We start from the raw sequence: 13,973 nt of genomic DNA on the forward strand, positions 1-13,973 counted from the left end.
TAATGGAAGGAGGATTTGGGAGGTTAGGATATGAACCAAAAAGCAGAATATTCTATTTGTCACAATTTATTGATGCTAGGGGACAGGGAGGAGAGCTGGAGGGTTATGTGGGGTTAAGAGGCCTCAGGTGGGGAGACGGCATATTGAAACCTGGCCACTACTGCACAGGGAAGACAGAATTCCCACTGAATGCACAGGGGATGAGCAGCTGCCGGTACTCCAGGGGTAGGTGTCGTTCCACAAGCACATACAATGAGACTTGGTCAGTGATCAGGCCCTGCCTGCAGCAGAGGAAGAGAGGGGTGTAGGGAATCAGTACCAGCACTCCCACACCCAGCCTTCCTCTTCTGCTTACTCACCGTCGCATCAACAGTTCCAAGTCTTCTGGCCTCACAGTCTTTCGGCCAGCATGAGCAGCAAATACCTCCAGGTCATTGCAAAGGTGCTGGAAATACTTGTCTAGGCTGCCAAGAAGTTTGGGTTACAGCAGACTGAACGGTCTGTTCATAATCTGAGAGGCCCCACTTTCCATCCAGGTGTCCAAGACTCACCATTTCTCCACCATTTCAAAAGCCTTCCTCTCCATGGGCATCTTAGCAAAGAAGCTGAAGAGTTTTGCATAGTGGTTCAGTCCAGCCTTGTAGGAATCTTGACGGGGCCTGGAGCCAGCAGTTCGGGGTCTGGGGGTAACCCGGGCTGACACAGGCTCCCTAGTCTCTGAAGACAAGCTGGGGGCAGGAATGGCAGAGATGGTTAAACTGCTTTACTTGAGAAGGTCCCTAATAAGGGCAAGTCCTACTGACTCCTGATAAGACTGAGTCCATGTGCTCCTTAGCTTGGACCAGCAATCTCAACCATCTACTGAGAAGCAGTGGACTTGGGACCACACAGAAAGTTGGGTCCAGTGTTTCCCTGGACCCTGTTTGTCCAGTCTGGATACAATGTCCAAGTCTAGCCTCATCATATACAATGGTACTTGCTCAGGCCTGCGATCCCTTGGCCTCAGAATGAATATTTTCTCCCCTCAGGAGTCTTATCACTGCCTGTCCTGATTCTGCTAATCCTCCTTCGGGAAGCCCTGAATACACACTGACCTAGGCACATCTACCTCACCCTAGCTCCCGTAAGCTCTTGGAGGTAGGCATCAGGATCAGATATGCCCTTGGGAAGTATCTCCCCATACTGGCTCAGGCTGCTGTGCTGGATAATCATCTGCATACCTGTGGAAAAGGGGATGACTGTGCGCAAGGTACCTAATGCTGACTTCAGTGCCTGGCCCTTTCCCAAGAGGCCCATGAGTAACAGGGTCATGGAATCTTACACTGCAACATCAGGCGGTGGGGCTGGCTCAAGAATTGAATGCAGTCGCTTGGCCTGAAGGAACCTGGGTGTACTGGATGCCAATTGTGGACTTGCTGCAGAGAAAGGGTAGGGTCATAGGAAGCTCACATTTGACCCATCTCACCCAGTTATACAGGTCCAGTAAAGTCTTTTCCTGTTTCTCAAGAGCTTCAACTAGCTCCAGCTAAACAAGTATCCCTCAGAGTCTCCCTGGCTCCCTACCCAGAAACAATACAGGCAAGCCCCTTGTGTGTGCAGGGCCTGAACACAGCTGTTGCCATTTACCCACTAATCCACATACTAGGCTTCTTACCTGGCCTGTCAGAGGTGTTCTCATCCTCTGAAGATCCTTCTGGCTCCTCTGCCTCCTGGGATTCCTCTGCTTCCATTACTTTTGAAACAAAGCAGGCCAAGGCTGTGGCTCCAAGAAGGGTAAAGATGGAGCAGCAAGGCAAGCCCCACTCATTGAGGAAAGACCAAGTCAGAGGCAGCACCAGGGCACTAATGTGAAATCTTCTGGTCCAACACTGACACTGTTTTGGGTGGAGGAAGAACCTCCAGCCAGAATGCTTTGGGGAACACAGTGCTAGGGCTTGAGGAGGGAAAATCAACAGTGTTAACTTGTCCAAGCTAAGCTTGGCTCCAGGCCACCTGCCCTACATACTCACTGTGGTTCTGTAGCCCAGGTCCACTGCTCTGTGTCCTGTCCCCCATAGTCCTCTCAGCATCTTCAGTACCAGTAGGAAAGGGGTTGGGCAGAGAGCGATGTACACTGGGGGAGCAGCCAACCAAGGACTGTGAGAATGGCTGGGTGTCTTCCAGTACAGTGTCCGATGGCAGATTTGCAATAGGGGTTTTAAGGCTGTCACCTGAAGATCAAGAGCCAGCTGGCATTCAGTGTATTAAAGGATAACCTGCTGATACTGAGTTGCCAGGGTCTGAGCAATTGGCCCCATGGGTGTGCCCTGACTGAGTGGTCTCAGAGAGAGATGACCTACACCCTAAACTTCATCTCCCTTCCACTGCTTTCATTGCTTACCTTCCTGCCTTTGGTCCACAGCTTGCCCACCTGCAACTGTTTACCTTACCTGTACTCTTCACTTTCCTTCGGCCCAGAAATTTTCCTACTCTGATAAATTTGACTTGTCTTAGGGAATCAGGCTCCCAGGTCAGCTCTAACTGGCTTGCTGATCATGAATCCGCCTTTCATTCTTCCAATGAGTTTCAACCACCAGACCACACCCCTTTCCTACCCTACCCCTGTAGTTCAAGGATTTGAGATTCTGGAAGAAATGGAGACACTCAGACTGAGCTCCACCAAGGCCAGTGCCAATAACCATGGAAAGACATAGACCTATTAGCCAGGCTCAAATGCTATCTTTGATTCCACCAAGAGGGGTACAACCCCAGAGTGAGGAGTATCTCCAATCTGTCATAGGGAAGTACCTTCTCCCAAATGCTGAAAGGCAAAATCTCAACCTTACCTGGAGGAGCCAAGGCCAAGGAATTATCTTGCAGATCCTGCAACAAGGCACCCACATCTATAGCACGGGGGCGGGGAGGTCTGCGAGCCAAACCAGGTCTCCTCACTGACTGTGGCTTAAGAGGTGTAGCAAAAGTCAGGTTGAGGGAGCTGGTGGTAGGGAGGAGGCAAGAGGAAAGTCAGGTACGTGAGGCCCAATGTCCCCAAAGGAATGCCCCTATCTGCCCTTGGGGTTCTCATCTTTTAGAATGTAGTCACAAGTGTGTGAGGCTAGAACCAGCAAGGATCATATGGCTAGATTCCATCAGTAAGAACCTCTCTCCCCAAGCCTCTACTCCATCAACCCCCAGAACAGGGAATAATACCTGGTAAGGGATGAGGCATCAGCATTTTCAGGATGCTCTGTCAGTGACCAAAACGAAGATGTAAAAAGAAGAAATCACGGTAAATTATTAGAGTCCATGAAAGCTCTCCCTCAGGCCTCCTTAAGCCTCTTCAGAAAACAGGAGGCAGAGGACAGCAACAGGTGGTATCCTAGGCCTTACCTTGCAAATGAGGCAGCCCCTGGTCTACTTCCTGCTGAAACACTGACAATCTCAGCCTCTGCTTCTTCCTGCCAGAGGCTGGCAGACCTGCAGCCAGGGTTGTGGGGGGCTCAAGTTCAGGAAGTTGTAGCTCCAGGCTATGAGGACAGATCTTATCTCAGACAGGCAAGGAAGCCCAACTTTGGCATTTGGAACCAAGAGGTGCCCAGACCAGAACAACTCAACAGCCCAGCCCAGGAGGAAAGTTCACTGTGTACCTGCCCTGACTGCTTTCCCTTCTGGAGGGTTGGATCACCTGCAGTGCTGGCACTGGCTTCACCACGGACTCTGGCATGAGGATGGAAGATTCTGGGGCTGCAGAACAGCAGAGGCTTCCTTGAATGAGGGTTAACGCAGGATTGGTGCCTATCTCTGCCTGGCAGATTAGTGCCCACTCACCAGTTATTAGGATGTTCTTTACCAGAGTCCGGGGTGTCTGTTCCTTTAGGTTACCAATGACTTGAATGTGGGCCAGTCTGCCAATAGACTGTGGGTGAAAGCATCATGCAACTAGTCTGTTTTTTCGTTGTTGTTGTTTTGTTTTGTTTTTTTTGCCTGGGCAGTCCTTCAAGATGGGCTCCAGAGCAGAAATAGACCTGATAGCCCCAAGAAGGCAGTCTGGGCCCTATAGTCATCAGTGGACTGGGCACTTACCCTGACTCCATGGGAACGCTGTTTGGCAGATGTCTTTGTTCTGCTACTCAGCCTCCTGGAGGAAGATGTTTTAAGTAGGGCTCTCTGGGCACTGTGTAAAGACCAATTTTCTAAGAATTATGTAAAGGAATTGAAATGACAGGCTATATGATGCAGAGACATGCTTTCACCAGGGGTCTTGGTTTAAAGCCCTTTTCTCTTAGAGATAAGAACCCAGAAACCACTTGAGCCTTCCATAGCCTCTGTGTCAACAGGGGTGTATGTGTGTGAAAGAGAACTATTAGGTATGGGAAGAAAGGGACCATGATTGATCCAGAGGGGTACTGAAGAAGCCTTCACAAAGTGACTTTAGCAGAACCATAAAGGATAAGTTGGGATTAGCCATACAGACAAGAGGAATATCGGAAGAGCTTCCATTCCAAACACTTTTAAAAGTCTGAAGGCTATTTAAGTATTCTTAATCCTTTTGATTACTTGTCAGGATCTGATGGGAGACTAAAATGGGTCACCCAATTCTGGCTCCCCAGTCCAGTAACTCTCAGAATCACATAAATATTCCCTGAGCACAGGTTCTATCTCTTCACTCATAGGTAAAAAAATCTATCATGAATGACTTCCCACTCCTTTATAAGGGAAAGGACTGAACTGTCTCAAATTCCCACTTCTGCACCCTCTGTCCCATGAGATAACCACAACCCTCTCCCAGGGTCACTCCCTCCAAGTCAGGACAAATTCCTGCTCCCTAGTAAAACATCTTTCTAGTTCCTGTCTCCCAACTTCTGCGAAGGCTGTTCTCTCTAGTTCCGTTCCCATCTTTCAGCTGGAAGCTACAGAGTAGGGCTGAATGTGCAGGAAAAGGTGGGGACCACCCGGAAGGCAAGGGCAGATGTCTGGACACACCCTGGGTGGTGTGGGCCAAACAGCCTAGAAAACTGAGCAAGTATCCTTCTGACTCCAGAAGTCGAAGACTCCGAGAGTGCACTCTGTGGTCCCGAGGCCTGGTTGCCTGGAGCTCCAGGTGCCTGGAGCTCCAGGGTAGGGGCACAAACAGCTCGGCCGAGCCAGGCTAGGGGAGTGGAGCAATTCTCGGTGCCCAGAGCTCTGCTTCTCTCTGGGACTGTTGCCCTCTCCAAATGGGGTTGATGTTGGCTCCCACCAAGACCCCACTCCCGGGTCCTTCTAATTGCGTCGCCTTCCCATACCCAGCCCCGGAACTCCGGGGTCGCCGCGGGGTACGCGAATCCGCGTTATCCAGCACGCGCTGCAGGACCGTGCGAATAGTAGGCTCGCTGTCCCAGTTGTCGGCCATCCCCACCGCCTCCGGCTTTCGCAACCGCCCAGGAAACTGCCGATGCTGCGTTCCCGCCGCCGCATTTAAGGAAGATATCGCGATGCTTCCGCACAGCCCCACGGGAATTGAAGTTTTAGCCTTACCCGCGGTGCGCCGCGCGTACCTGGGTGATTGCTAACTATAGCTTTGGAGGCAGCCTTTCCAAACGTAAGGCTGGGCAACTGTATGCTCCACTCCAAATTTTGGTTTCCTCATCTATAAGATAAGGCTGAAACCCACCTAATAAAGATTCGTGTCGGGACGGGTGTTGGGGACTGAGCACCCAGGGGTGCTCCTACCGCGGAGCTACATCTCCAAGCCCTTTCTAAAATTTTGATTCAGAGTCTCGTTAAATTGCTGAGGCTGACTTAGAATTTGCGATCCTTCGGTCTCAGCCTCCTAAATCGCAGAGATTACAAACGTGCGCCACCTCGACTAGTGCATAGGCATATTTGTGTTTGTCAGTAAAACAAAACAAACGTGTGATAACCCACACCAGTAATACCAGTAATTCAGTAGGGAGACTAAGAAAGATGGCCAGTAAGTCAGCCTTGGCAATTTAGCGAGACCTTATGAAACATAAATAAATAAATAAATAATTTAATTGCTGGGATCCGGGCGCGGTGACGCATTCCTGTAATCCCTGAGACTTGGATCGCAACTTCCAGACCAGCCTAGCAATTTAACGAGCCAATTTAGTGAGACCCTGTCTCAAAATAAAAAATAAAAATGACTGGGGATGTAACTCAGTGATAAAGCACCCTTGGGCTCAATAAGTACCAAAAAATTAAAAGTGCTGGGCTGGGATATTACTCAGCGGTTACTTTACCCCTGGGTTCCATCCCCATATTTAGGGGTGTGGGAGTGGGGAAGGAGCAAAGAAAAATTAGATTCTAGCTTCTGAAAATAATAGAACTGCCTGGCGGGTGCAGCACACCTGTAATCCCAGCAACTTAGGCAGGAGGATCACAAGTTCAAGACCAACATGGATAATTTAGTGAGACCTTTTCTCAAAAAAAGTAGGGAGGGCTGGGGTTGTGGCTCAGTAGTAGAGCACTTGCCTAGCACGTGTGAGGCACTGGGTTTGATCCTCAGGAACACATAAAAATTAATAAAGTAAAGGTATTGTGTCCATCTACATCTAAAAACTTTTTTAAAAACTGTAAAAGGAAAGCATACCAATACTCCTTGCTTTAAAAAAAAATATTTGTCATTTATGCCTGATCTCTTTGTTATGTGACATTTTTTTTTTCAATAGTGGGGATAGACACCAGGAATGATCTACCTATGAGTTACATTCCAGTCTTTTCTAACGTTATTTTATTTTGGAAAATAAAAAAAAAAAAGGGGGAAAGGTATTATCCATAAATCCCCCGGGGGTTGGCCTCAAACTTGTGATCTTCCTGCCTCAACCTCCCAAGTACCTAGGATTACAGGTGTGCACAACAATGTTGGCTATCTGACTTAACTTGCTAGGTCTTTGCAGTCACATTTTCATGGTCACTACCAAACACCTAAGCCCAGGTTTTTGTTATTTTTTTTTTTAATTGTGATTCTGAAGATTTTTTCTTTGTTTTTGTTTTTTTTTTCTTTTTTTTAATTTATATTTTTAGTTATTGGCAGACACAACATCTTTGTTGGTATGTGGTGCTGAGGATCGAACCCCGGCCGCAGGCATGCCAGATGAGCGCGCTACCACTTGAGCCACATCCCCAGCCCTTTGTTTTGTTTTGGGTTCTAGGAATTGAGTCTAGGGGTGCTTTACCACTGAGCTATATCCCCAGCCCTCTTTTTTTTTTTTTTTTTTTTTTTAATTTTGAGACACGGTCTTGCCAACTTGCTCAAAGCCTGGCTAAGTTGCTGAGGCTGGCCTTGAACTTGTGATCTTCCTGCTCAGCCTCCTGAATTGGTGGGATTAAAGGCATGCACCAAGGTGCCCAACTGTTTATTTTAATCATGATAGTTGGGTGTAATGCCCATGCCTATAGTTCCAGTACTTGGAACTATGAGATAGAAGGATCAAGAGTTGAGGCCAAGGGCTGGGGTTGTGACTCAGTGGTAGAGTACTTACCTTGCACACGTGAGGCACTGGGTTCGAGCCTCAGCACCACATGAAATAAATAAGTAAAACAAAGATTTTGTGTCTGTGTTTAACTTAAAAAAAAAAAAAGAGTTGAGGCCAGCTATGTACAGTACACACATCTGTAATCCCAGCGATTCAGGAGGTTGAGACAGGAGGATCACAAATTGGAAACCTGCCTAAGCAATTTAGCAAGACCCTGTCTCCAAAAATAAAAAGGGCTGAGGGTATGGCTCAGTGTTAAAGCACCCCTGGGTTCAATTCCCTCCCTGAAAGAAAAAAAAAAAAAAAAACTTTTTTTAATTAAATATTTATTTTTTAGTTTTTCAGCAGACACAACATCTTTGTTTGTATGTGGTGCTGAGGATTGAACCTGGGCCGCATGCATGCCAGGCAAGCACACTACTGCTTGAGCCACATCCCCAGCCCCCCCAAAATTCTTAAAGCTAACCTGGGGAAACCTGTCTCAAAATCAAGGACTAGGTCTGGGAATATAAGTATGTGGTAGCACTTGCTTACCACATACAAGGCCCAGGGTTCAATTCCCAGTACCACAAACACACAAAAAAGAAAGATCTGGGCATGTCTGAGTAGTAGATAAAGTACTTGCCTAACATACACAAGCCCCTGTCTCAGGCTCCCAAGCTGCTGGGATTATAGGGGTGCACCACCATGCCCAGTTTCGCCTTGATGTTTAAGTGTGACTCCTCTTACCATTTTTTCTTCCTTATTTATTTGTTTTTATTTCCTGATTATTATTTTCTTATTGACAGTTCTTTTTTTTAATATTTTATTAGTTGTTGATGGACCTTTATTTATTTATATGTGGTGCTGAGAATCGAACCCAGTGCCTCCCACATGCTAGGCAAGCACTCTACCACTGAGCCACAACCCCAGCCCCTTGACAGTTCTTTTTTTTAAAAAAAAATATTATTTTTTAGTTGTAGCTGAATACAATAGCTTTATTTATTTATGTGGTGCTGAGGATTGAACCCAGGGCCTTGCATGTGCTAGGCAAGTATTCTACCACTGAGCCACAACCCCAGCCCATATTGACAGTACCTTTCCTTCTCTAGTGAAGAGAAGAAGTTCCTTAAGACGTTTTTTCCTTTCTTTAAAAAAAAAATGTGTATTTTTTGGTTGTTGATGGACCTTTATTTTATTTATTTACTTTTTGTAGTTATAGATTGATAGTATTATAGGCGTGCACCACTATGCCTGGCTATATAGAGTCTTGTAAGTTCTAGGAAGGAATTTAGAAAGTATTCTAAATGGAATAGAAAGTCACTAGAGAGATTTAAGCAGAGGTATGACTTAACCAGATTTTCTTTGGTAGCCATGTGAAGAACAGATTGTAGAGTAGGTAAGATTGGAAACACAGACATGTGATAAGCTTCTTGCCTTTCCCCAGCAAATCCAGGGCCTTGCATTCCCTACCACTCAGATGCAACTCCCTAAATATGCTTTGAGTGTCTTAGAGTCTCACTAAATTGCTCAGGCTAGCTTTGAATTTGTGATCTTCCTGCCTCAGCCTCCTGAGTCTCTGAGATTACAGGCATGCACCACTTCGCCCAGTTCTCTTCAATTTTTAAGTACAGTGAATCTTAACATAGAGAGGAACTGAACCATATTAATAGCTGTATGACAATGAAAATACATAACAATGATCTTTTGCTAATTTTTATGTCTATACATCTTACAAAAATTTAAGCAAATATAAAAGTTTAGGCTTGGTAGGACATGCCTATGATGCCAGCTACTTGGGAGGCTGAGGCAGGAAGATCACAAATTCAAGGCCATCTTGGATGACTTCATGAGGCTCTTTCAAAATAAAAAATAAGCCAGGCACAGTCCAAATGTCTGAGTGTTAGAAATAAGTTACTTTTTCCCCCAAATTGTCCTGTATTTTTCTAAAACATTTAAAGCATGAGTCCCCTTTGTGATAAAGAACAATAAACGAACAAACAAACAAAAAAATAAAAAGAGGGGCTGAGGTTGTGGTAGAGTGCTTGCCTAGCATGCCTGAAGCACAGGGTTCAATCCTCAGCACCACATAAAAATAAACAAACAAGCAAATAAATAAATAAATAAATAAATAAAGGTATTATGTTCATCTACAATAAATAATAATAATAATAATAATAATAATAATAATAATAATAATAATAATAAATAAGAAGAGCCAATGGCATACTCCTATAAACTCCTCCAGAGGCTGAGGCAGGAGGATTGTCTATTCCAGGCCAGCCTAGGCAACTTAAGGAGACACTATCTCAAGATAAAATTTTAAAAGGGGATGGGCCTGTGGTTGGGGTTGTGGCTTAATGGTAGAGTGCTTGCCTAGCATGTGTGAGGCACTGGGTTTGATTTTCAGCACGGCCGATAAATAAATAAAAAATAAACCATATATATATATATATATATATGGATATATGGCTGGGACATAGCACAGCAGTAGGGCACTCCTGGGTTCAATCCTCAGTACCATAAAAACAAAGAAATTAAATAAATTAAAAGGGCTGAAGCTAGCTTAGAGAGGGTCCTGGGTTCAATTCCCAGTACCACAAGGGGGCGGGAGTGGGGGGAGTCAGGAAAAAGGGTGAAAAGGGGCAAGAAAAAAATAGGAGAAATGGAGAACTCTGCAAAGAAAGGCTAATTTGCAGGTAACTTCCATGTCTATTGCCTGGCTCCTCTCTCATTTTCACAGCCTCATTACGCTTTAAAAGATTTTCTCCCAAAGATGTCAAGGGAGAGAGAGAGGTATTACCTACAATGCAAGTCCTTTTACTTAAAACTCTTCGATGGTTCCCAGTTACCTGCAGAATAAAATACCAAATTCTCTAACATGGTCCAGTTTGTTATCTTTCAGCGCTTTTGCTACCCTGGCTGTCTGCTCCCATGCCCTTTAAGGGCCAAGAAAAGGCTACAACTTCCAATCAAGGACTTAACGGTTCTAACTTTCTAAGTTCATGATCACCACCACTTCCATTTTTCCCTGTGCCCTATTTGTTCATTTGTAACGTTTACTTCTGACTAGCCATCTATTTGCAACATTCACATCTATTATGGAAAAGACAGATCTTAATCCTTCTAGGGTTTCTGGCTCCAAGAGGAAAGGGCCTGGTCATTCTGGCTCCTTGCAGCCCCCTGCCCTATGTACTGCAAATAGTTGCCTAGTAGTGATTTAAATTATGTAAGTGAGTCAAAGCAGGGTGAGTCGGAAGTCTCCAAGGCAGAGAAAGTGGTTCCTGAGCTCCTTCGGGTCACCGAGGCCCAGGTTTCCTTCTCTCGCAAGAATGCTGTCCACTCAAAGACACTCAGGATTTGGGGGCAGCTTCTGGCAGGTAGCACAATCTTGCCCAAATCCTAATCCGCAGTAACTGGACCTTTTCCTTAGGCGGCGCTCGGAGCCACAATCGCGAGTTCGCGCGAAGCATCATGGGACTCGTAGTCTCCGCGGGCATACCCACAGCGCTTGCGTACTGCTGAAGCACGCCTCCTTATCCCCAACCCCATCAGGATTCCGGGTCCTTGTAAGCAGCAGTCTGTGTGACAGCATTCCACCAGAACACACTTCTTTCGCCCACCAAAGATGATCCGGGTCTGTAAAAGAATTTTTTTCGGGAGACTGCTGCAGTGCCCTGGAAAGCAGCCGGAATTAAGCACGCCCCCTCCCGGAAGTGAGCGGCTTTTAGCGCGGTGCATTGTGGGGGGCGTAGTCCTCCTTTCCAGGCGGTCCTTCGCGGCGTCCCCCGGGCCGACTCCTGAGCGCAGGCGGACGGCCGGGCGGGTGGCGCGGCGCGGGCCGGCGGGAAGCGTATTCTGGGCACGGGGCGCCGGGCCGAGCCGCCTGCGCCCGGCGGCAATAGTGGGAGGCTACCTAAGGCCTCGCGCGGCGCCGCCCGTCGAGGGGCTGGCGGTGGCGGACGGACCGGGCCGTCGAAGAGCTCAAGAGGCCGGTGGGCCGGGCCGAGCCGCGCGGCGCAGCCATGCCTGGCTTTACGTGCTGCGTACCGGGCTGCTACAACAACTCGCACCGGGACAAGGCGCTGCACTTCTACACGTTTCCCAAGGACGCTGAACTGCGGCGCCTCTGGCTCAAGAACGTGTCCCGTGCGGGCGTCAGTGGATGCTTCTCCACCTTCCAGCCCACCACGGGCCACCGTCTTTGCAGCGTTCACTTCCAGGGCGGCCGCAAGACCTATACTGTGCGCGTTCCCACCATCTTCCCACTGCGCGGCGTCAATGAGCGCAAAGTAGCGCGCAGACCCGCGGGGGCCGCGGCCGCCCGCCGCAGGCAGCAACAACAGCAGCAGCAGCAACAGCAGCATCAACAGCAACAACAACCCTCGCCATCAGCCTCCACTGGCCAGACCGCCCAGTTGCAGCCAAACCTGGTGTCTGCCTCCGCGGCCGTGCTCCTCACCCTTCAGGCCGCTGTAGACAGCAGCCAAGCTCCGGGATCCGTGCCGCCTGCGCCCACCACTCCCACTGGAGAAGATGTGAAGCCCATCGACCTTACAGTGCAAGTGGAGTTCGCAGCCGCAGAGGGCGCAGCCGCCGCAGCTGCCGCGTCAGAGCTAGAGGCTGCTACAGCGGGTCTGGAGGCCGCGGAGTGCCCTATGGGCCCCCAGTTGGTGGTAGTAGGGGAAGAGGGCTTTCCAGATACTGGCTCCGACCATTCGTACTCGTTGTCGTCTGGCACCACGGAGGAGGAGCTCCTGCGCAAACTGAACGAGCAGCGGGACATCCTGGCGCTGATGGAAGTGAAGATGAAAGAGATGAAGGGTAGCATCCGCCACTTGCGTCTCACCGAGGCCAAGCTGCGCGAAGAACTTCGTGAGAAGGATCGTCTGCTTGCCATGGCTGTCATCCGTAAGAAGCACGGAATGTGAATGGATTCCTCTGCGGCCTGCAGAACTCCTGGACCTTGCAGCCCTAGGAATCCTCAGGCTGATGTTGGAACTCCCCTGTAGTGTGGTTGACAGTACTGAGGCTTAGGGCAGCTGGATTCTTGCTGGTGATCTGGCACCTTCACTTGGGGCTTCTGACTTAATTGGTGACACCAGCAATTATGACTTTGTGTACCCTTTCTCCCCACTTTATGTTGCAGATTCCGGTTAGGCAGAGGCTTCAGAATCACTGAACTTGAAACTTACCCTAGAGGGATGCAGGTGGGATGCCCAGGAACTATGGGTTTAGGAAAACCACACCTTAAGGTTTGCCAGCAAACAGAGAAGACTCTACGGTGGGTAGTGATGAAGATCCAAATAACATCAGTTCTCCTTTTCATGATTAACCTTTTCAGGTGCAGCCTGTGATTCTAATGGGGACTAGTTGATCTGTGCCTCTGTCTCCTAGAACCTCCCCATCCATGAGGTCATTTATGGGGGATCTGGGTGACCTGCTGATGGAGATCCAGCTTGCCAGGGACTTAGGTTTATCCTGTTATGTTTGCTACTGGTTACAAATTCTATTTTCTGTACAATTAGTCAGACTAAAGTTTTCACTGTGTTTGTTTGGCAAAACAAATTAAACAAAAAGTAAGGTTTTTATTTGGGTTTCGCCATTTTATTTTTATAAAATTCACCTAAGTGTCCTTGAAATTTGGGGAAATAGGCCTATTTGAAAGACCAGGATGCCCCTGAGAATAGATATTCTTCAGGTTTCTCTATAAAGTGACCTTAAGCACATGGACCCTGGCCTCAAGGTCCTTGTAGAGTTCCTGGCCCAGCTCACCCCAAAGAATTTGGAAACTGCACCGAAAGTCCCATTGGTTTTCTCCTTATGTCCTTTTAACAAGAAGGTGAAACTGAGACTAAGATGAAGTCTAAGAGTAACTGTTCAGGTCCTCCTATCTCTGAGAGTTTTAAATTCTCTTAAATTTTCAGCTGGTATTGAAGTTTGCTCATCATTTCCTTCCTAAGGCCTAGCACAGTGTTGGGTACACATATGCAAGCAATTACTTAAGCCACGAAGACCACAGCTGGAAGCAGCCATGGGTCCTGCAGTACTCAGGACTCTTGTACAGATACCTTGGCCTTGGTACACCTTCAGTATGAAAGAGCTATCCAAAGAGGGCATTAAGGAGTTGGAATTTGTGAGCTCTTGACTCATGTTTTTGGCTGCCTTTATTTTTTTACTGCTACTGGGGGTGGGGGGGTGGGGTGAAAGGGTAACATTTTTATCTATAGCTCCAAGTAATTTAGCTCAAAGCCAATCTAGAGGTGAATGCCTTTGGAGCTATCTTGTTTACTATGAGTGATGGGGCACTATTAAATGACTTCCTTCTCTTCTGAACAGAGCCACCTGTGTGGCTGTGACCTGGAATGGCCCGAAAATTAATCTGTTTCCCTTCTGGTCCCTTGGCATTGAGGTGGGAAACAATCTTTTGTGAGGAAGGAGGGTACAGCATAGGTTGTATAGGGGCGCACCTGGGGTACCAGATTGGATCTTTGCCTTTCAAGGACTAGCTGGCTGGTAATCAGGTGGTAGAAGCAT

The 13,973-nt window shown here is 47.7% G+C and overlaps 2 protein-coding genes across 4 annotated transcripts; one reads left to right on the forward strand and one right to left on the reverse strand.

Annotated features, from left to right (window-relative positions):
- Positions 1-50: 50 nt before the first annotated feature.
- On the reverse strand, positions 51-5,412 carry Cenpt (centromere protein T). 3 transcript variants are annotated; one of them, XM_046434299.1, is made up of 13 exons: positions 5,265-5,411; positions 4,063-4,153; positions 3,808-3,895; positions 3,627-3,723; positions 3,370-3,506; positions 3,190-3,226; positions 2,826-2,974; positions 2,010-2,210; positions 1,655-1,732; positions 1,322-1,415; positions 552-728; positions 360-464; positions 51-281 (listed from the first exon to the last, which is right to left on the reverse strand). In XM_046434299.1, the coding sequence occupies exons 1-13, from the start codon at positions 5,369-5,371 to the stop codon at positions 158-160; spliced, it is 1,485 nt and encodes a 494-aa protein (XP_046290255.1). In that variant the 5' UTR covers positions 5,372-5,411; the 3' UTR covers positions 51-157. The 3 variants fall into 3 exon arrangements, with proteins under 3 accessions (XP_046290255.1, XP_058431934.1, XP_058431933.1); XM_058575951.1 differs by having other exon boundaries at positions 3,627-3,895; positions 4,063-4,117; positions 5,265-5,412; XM_058575950.1 differs by having other exon boundaries at positions 3,627-3,895; positions 5,265-5,412.
- Positions 5,413-11,196: 5,784 nt separating this feature from the next.
- Thap11 (THAP domain containing 11) lies at positions 11,197-13,027 on the forward strand. Its single transcript, XM_046434667.2, has one exon. It carries the CDS (start codon positions 11,462-11,464, stop codon positions 12,365-12,367), a length of 906 nt encoding a protein of 301 aa, XP_046290623.1. The 5' UTR covers positions 11,197-11,461; the 3' UTR covers positions 12,368-13,027.
- Positions 13,028-13,973: the final 946 nt, after the last annotated feature.

This window comes from Marmota monax, unplaced genomic scaffold (genome assembly GCF_021218885.2).
Source record: "Marmota monax isolate L192 unplaced genomic scaffold, Marmota_monax_Labrador192_F-V1.1 WCK01_AAM20220418_F8-fsc00024, whole genome shotgun sequence".
Taxonomy (NCBI): Eukaryota; Metazoa; Chordata; class Mammalia; order Rodentia; family Sciuridae; genus Marmota; species Marmota monax.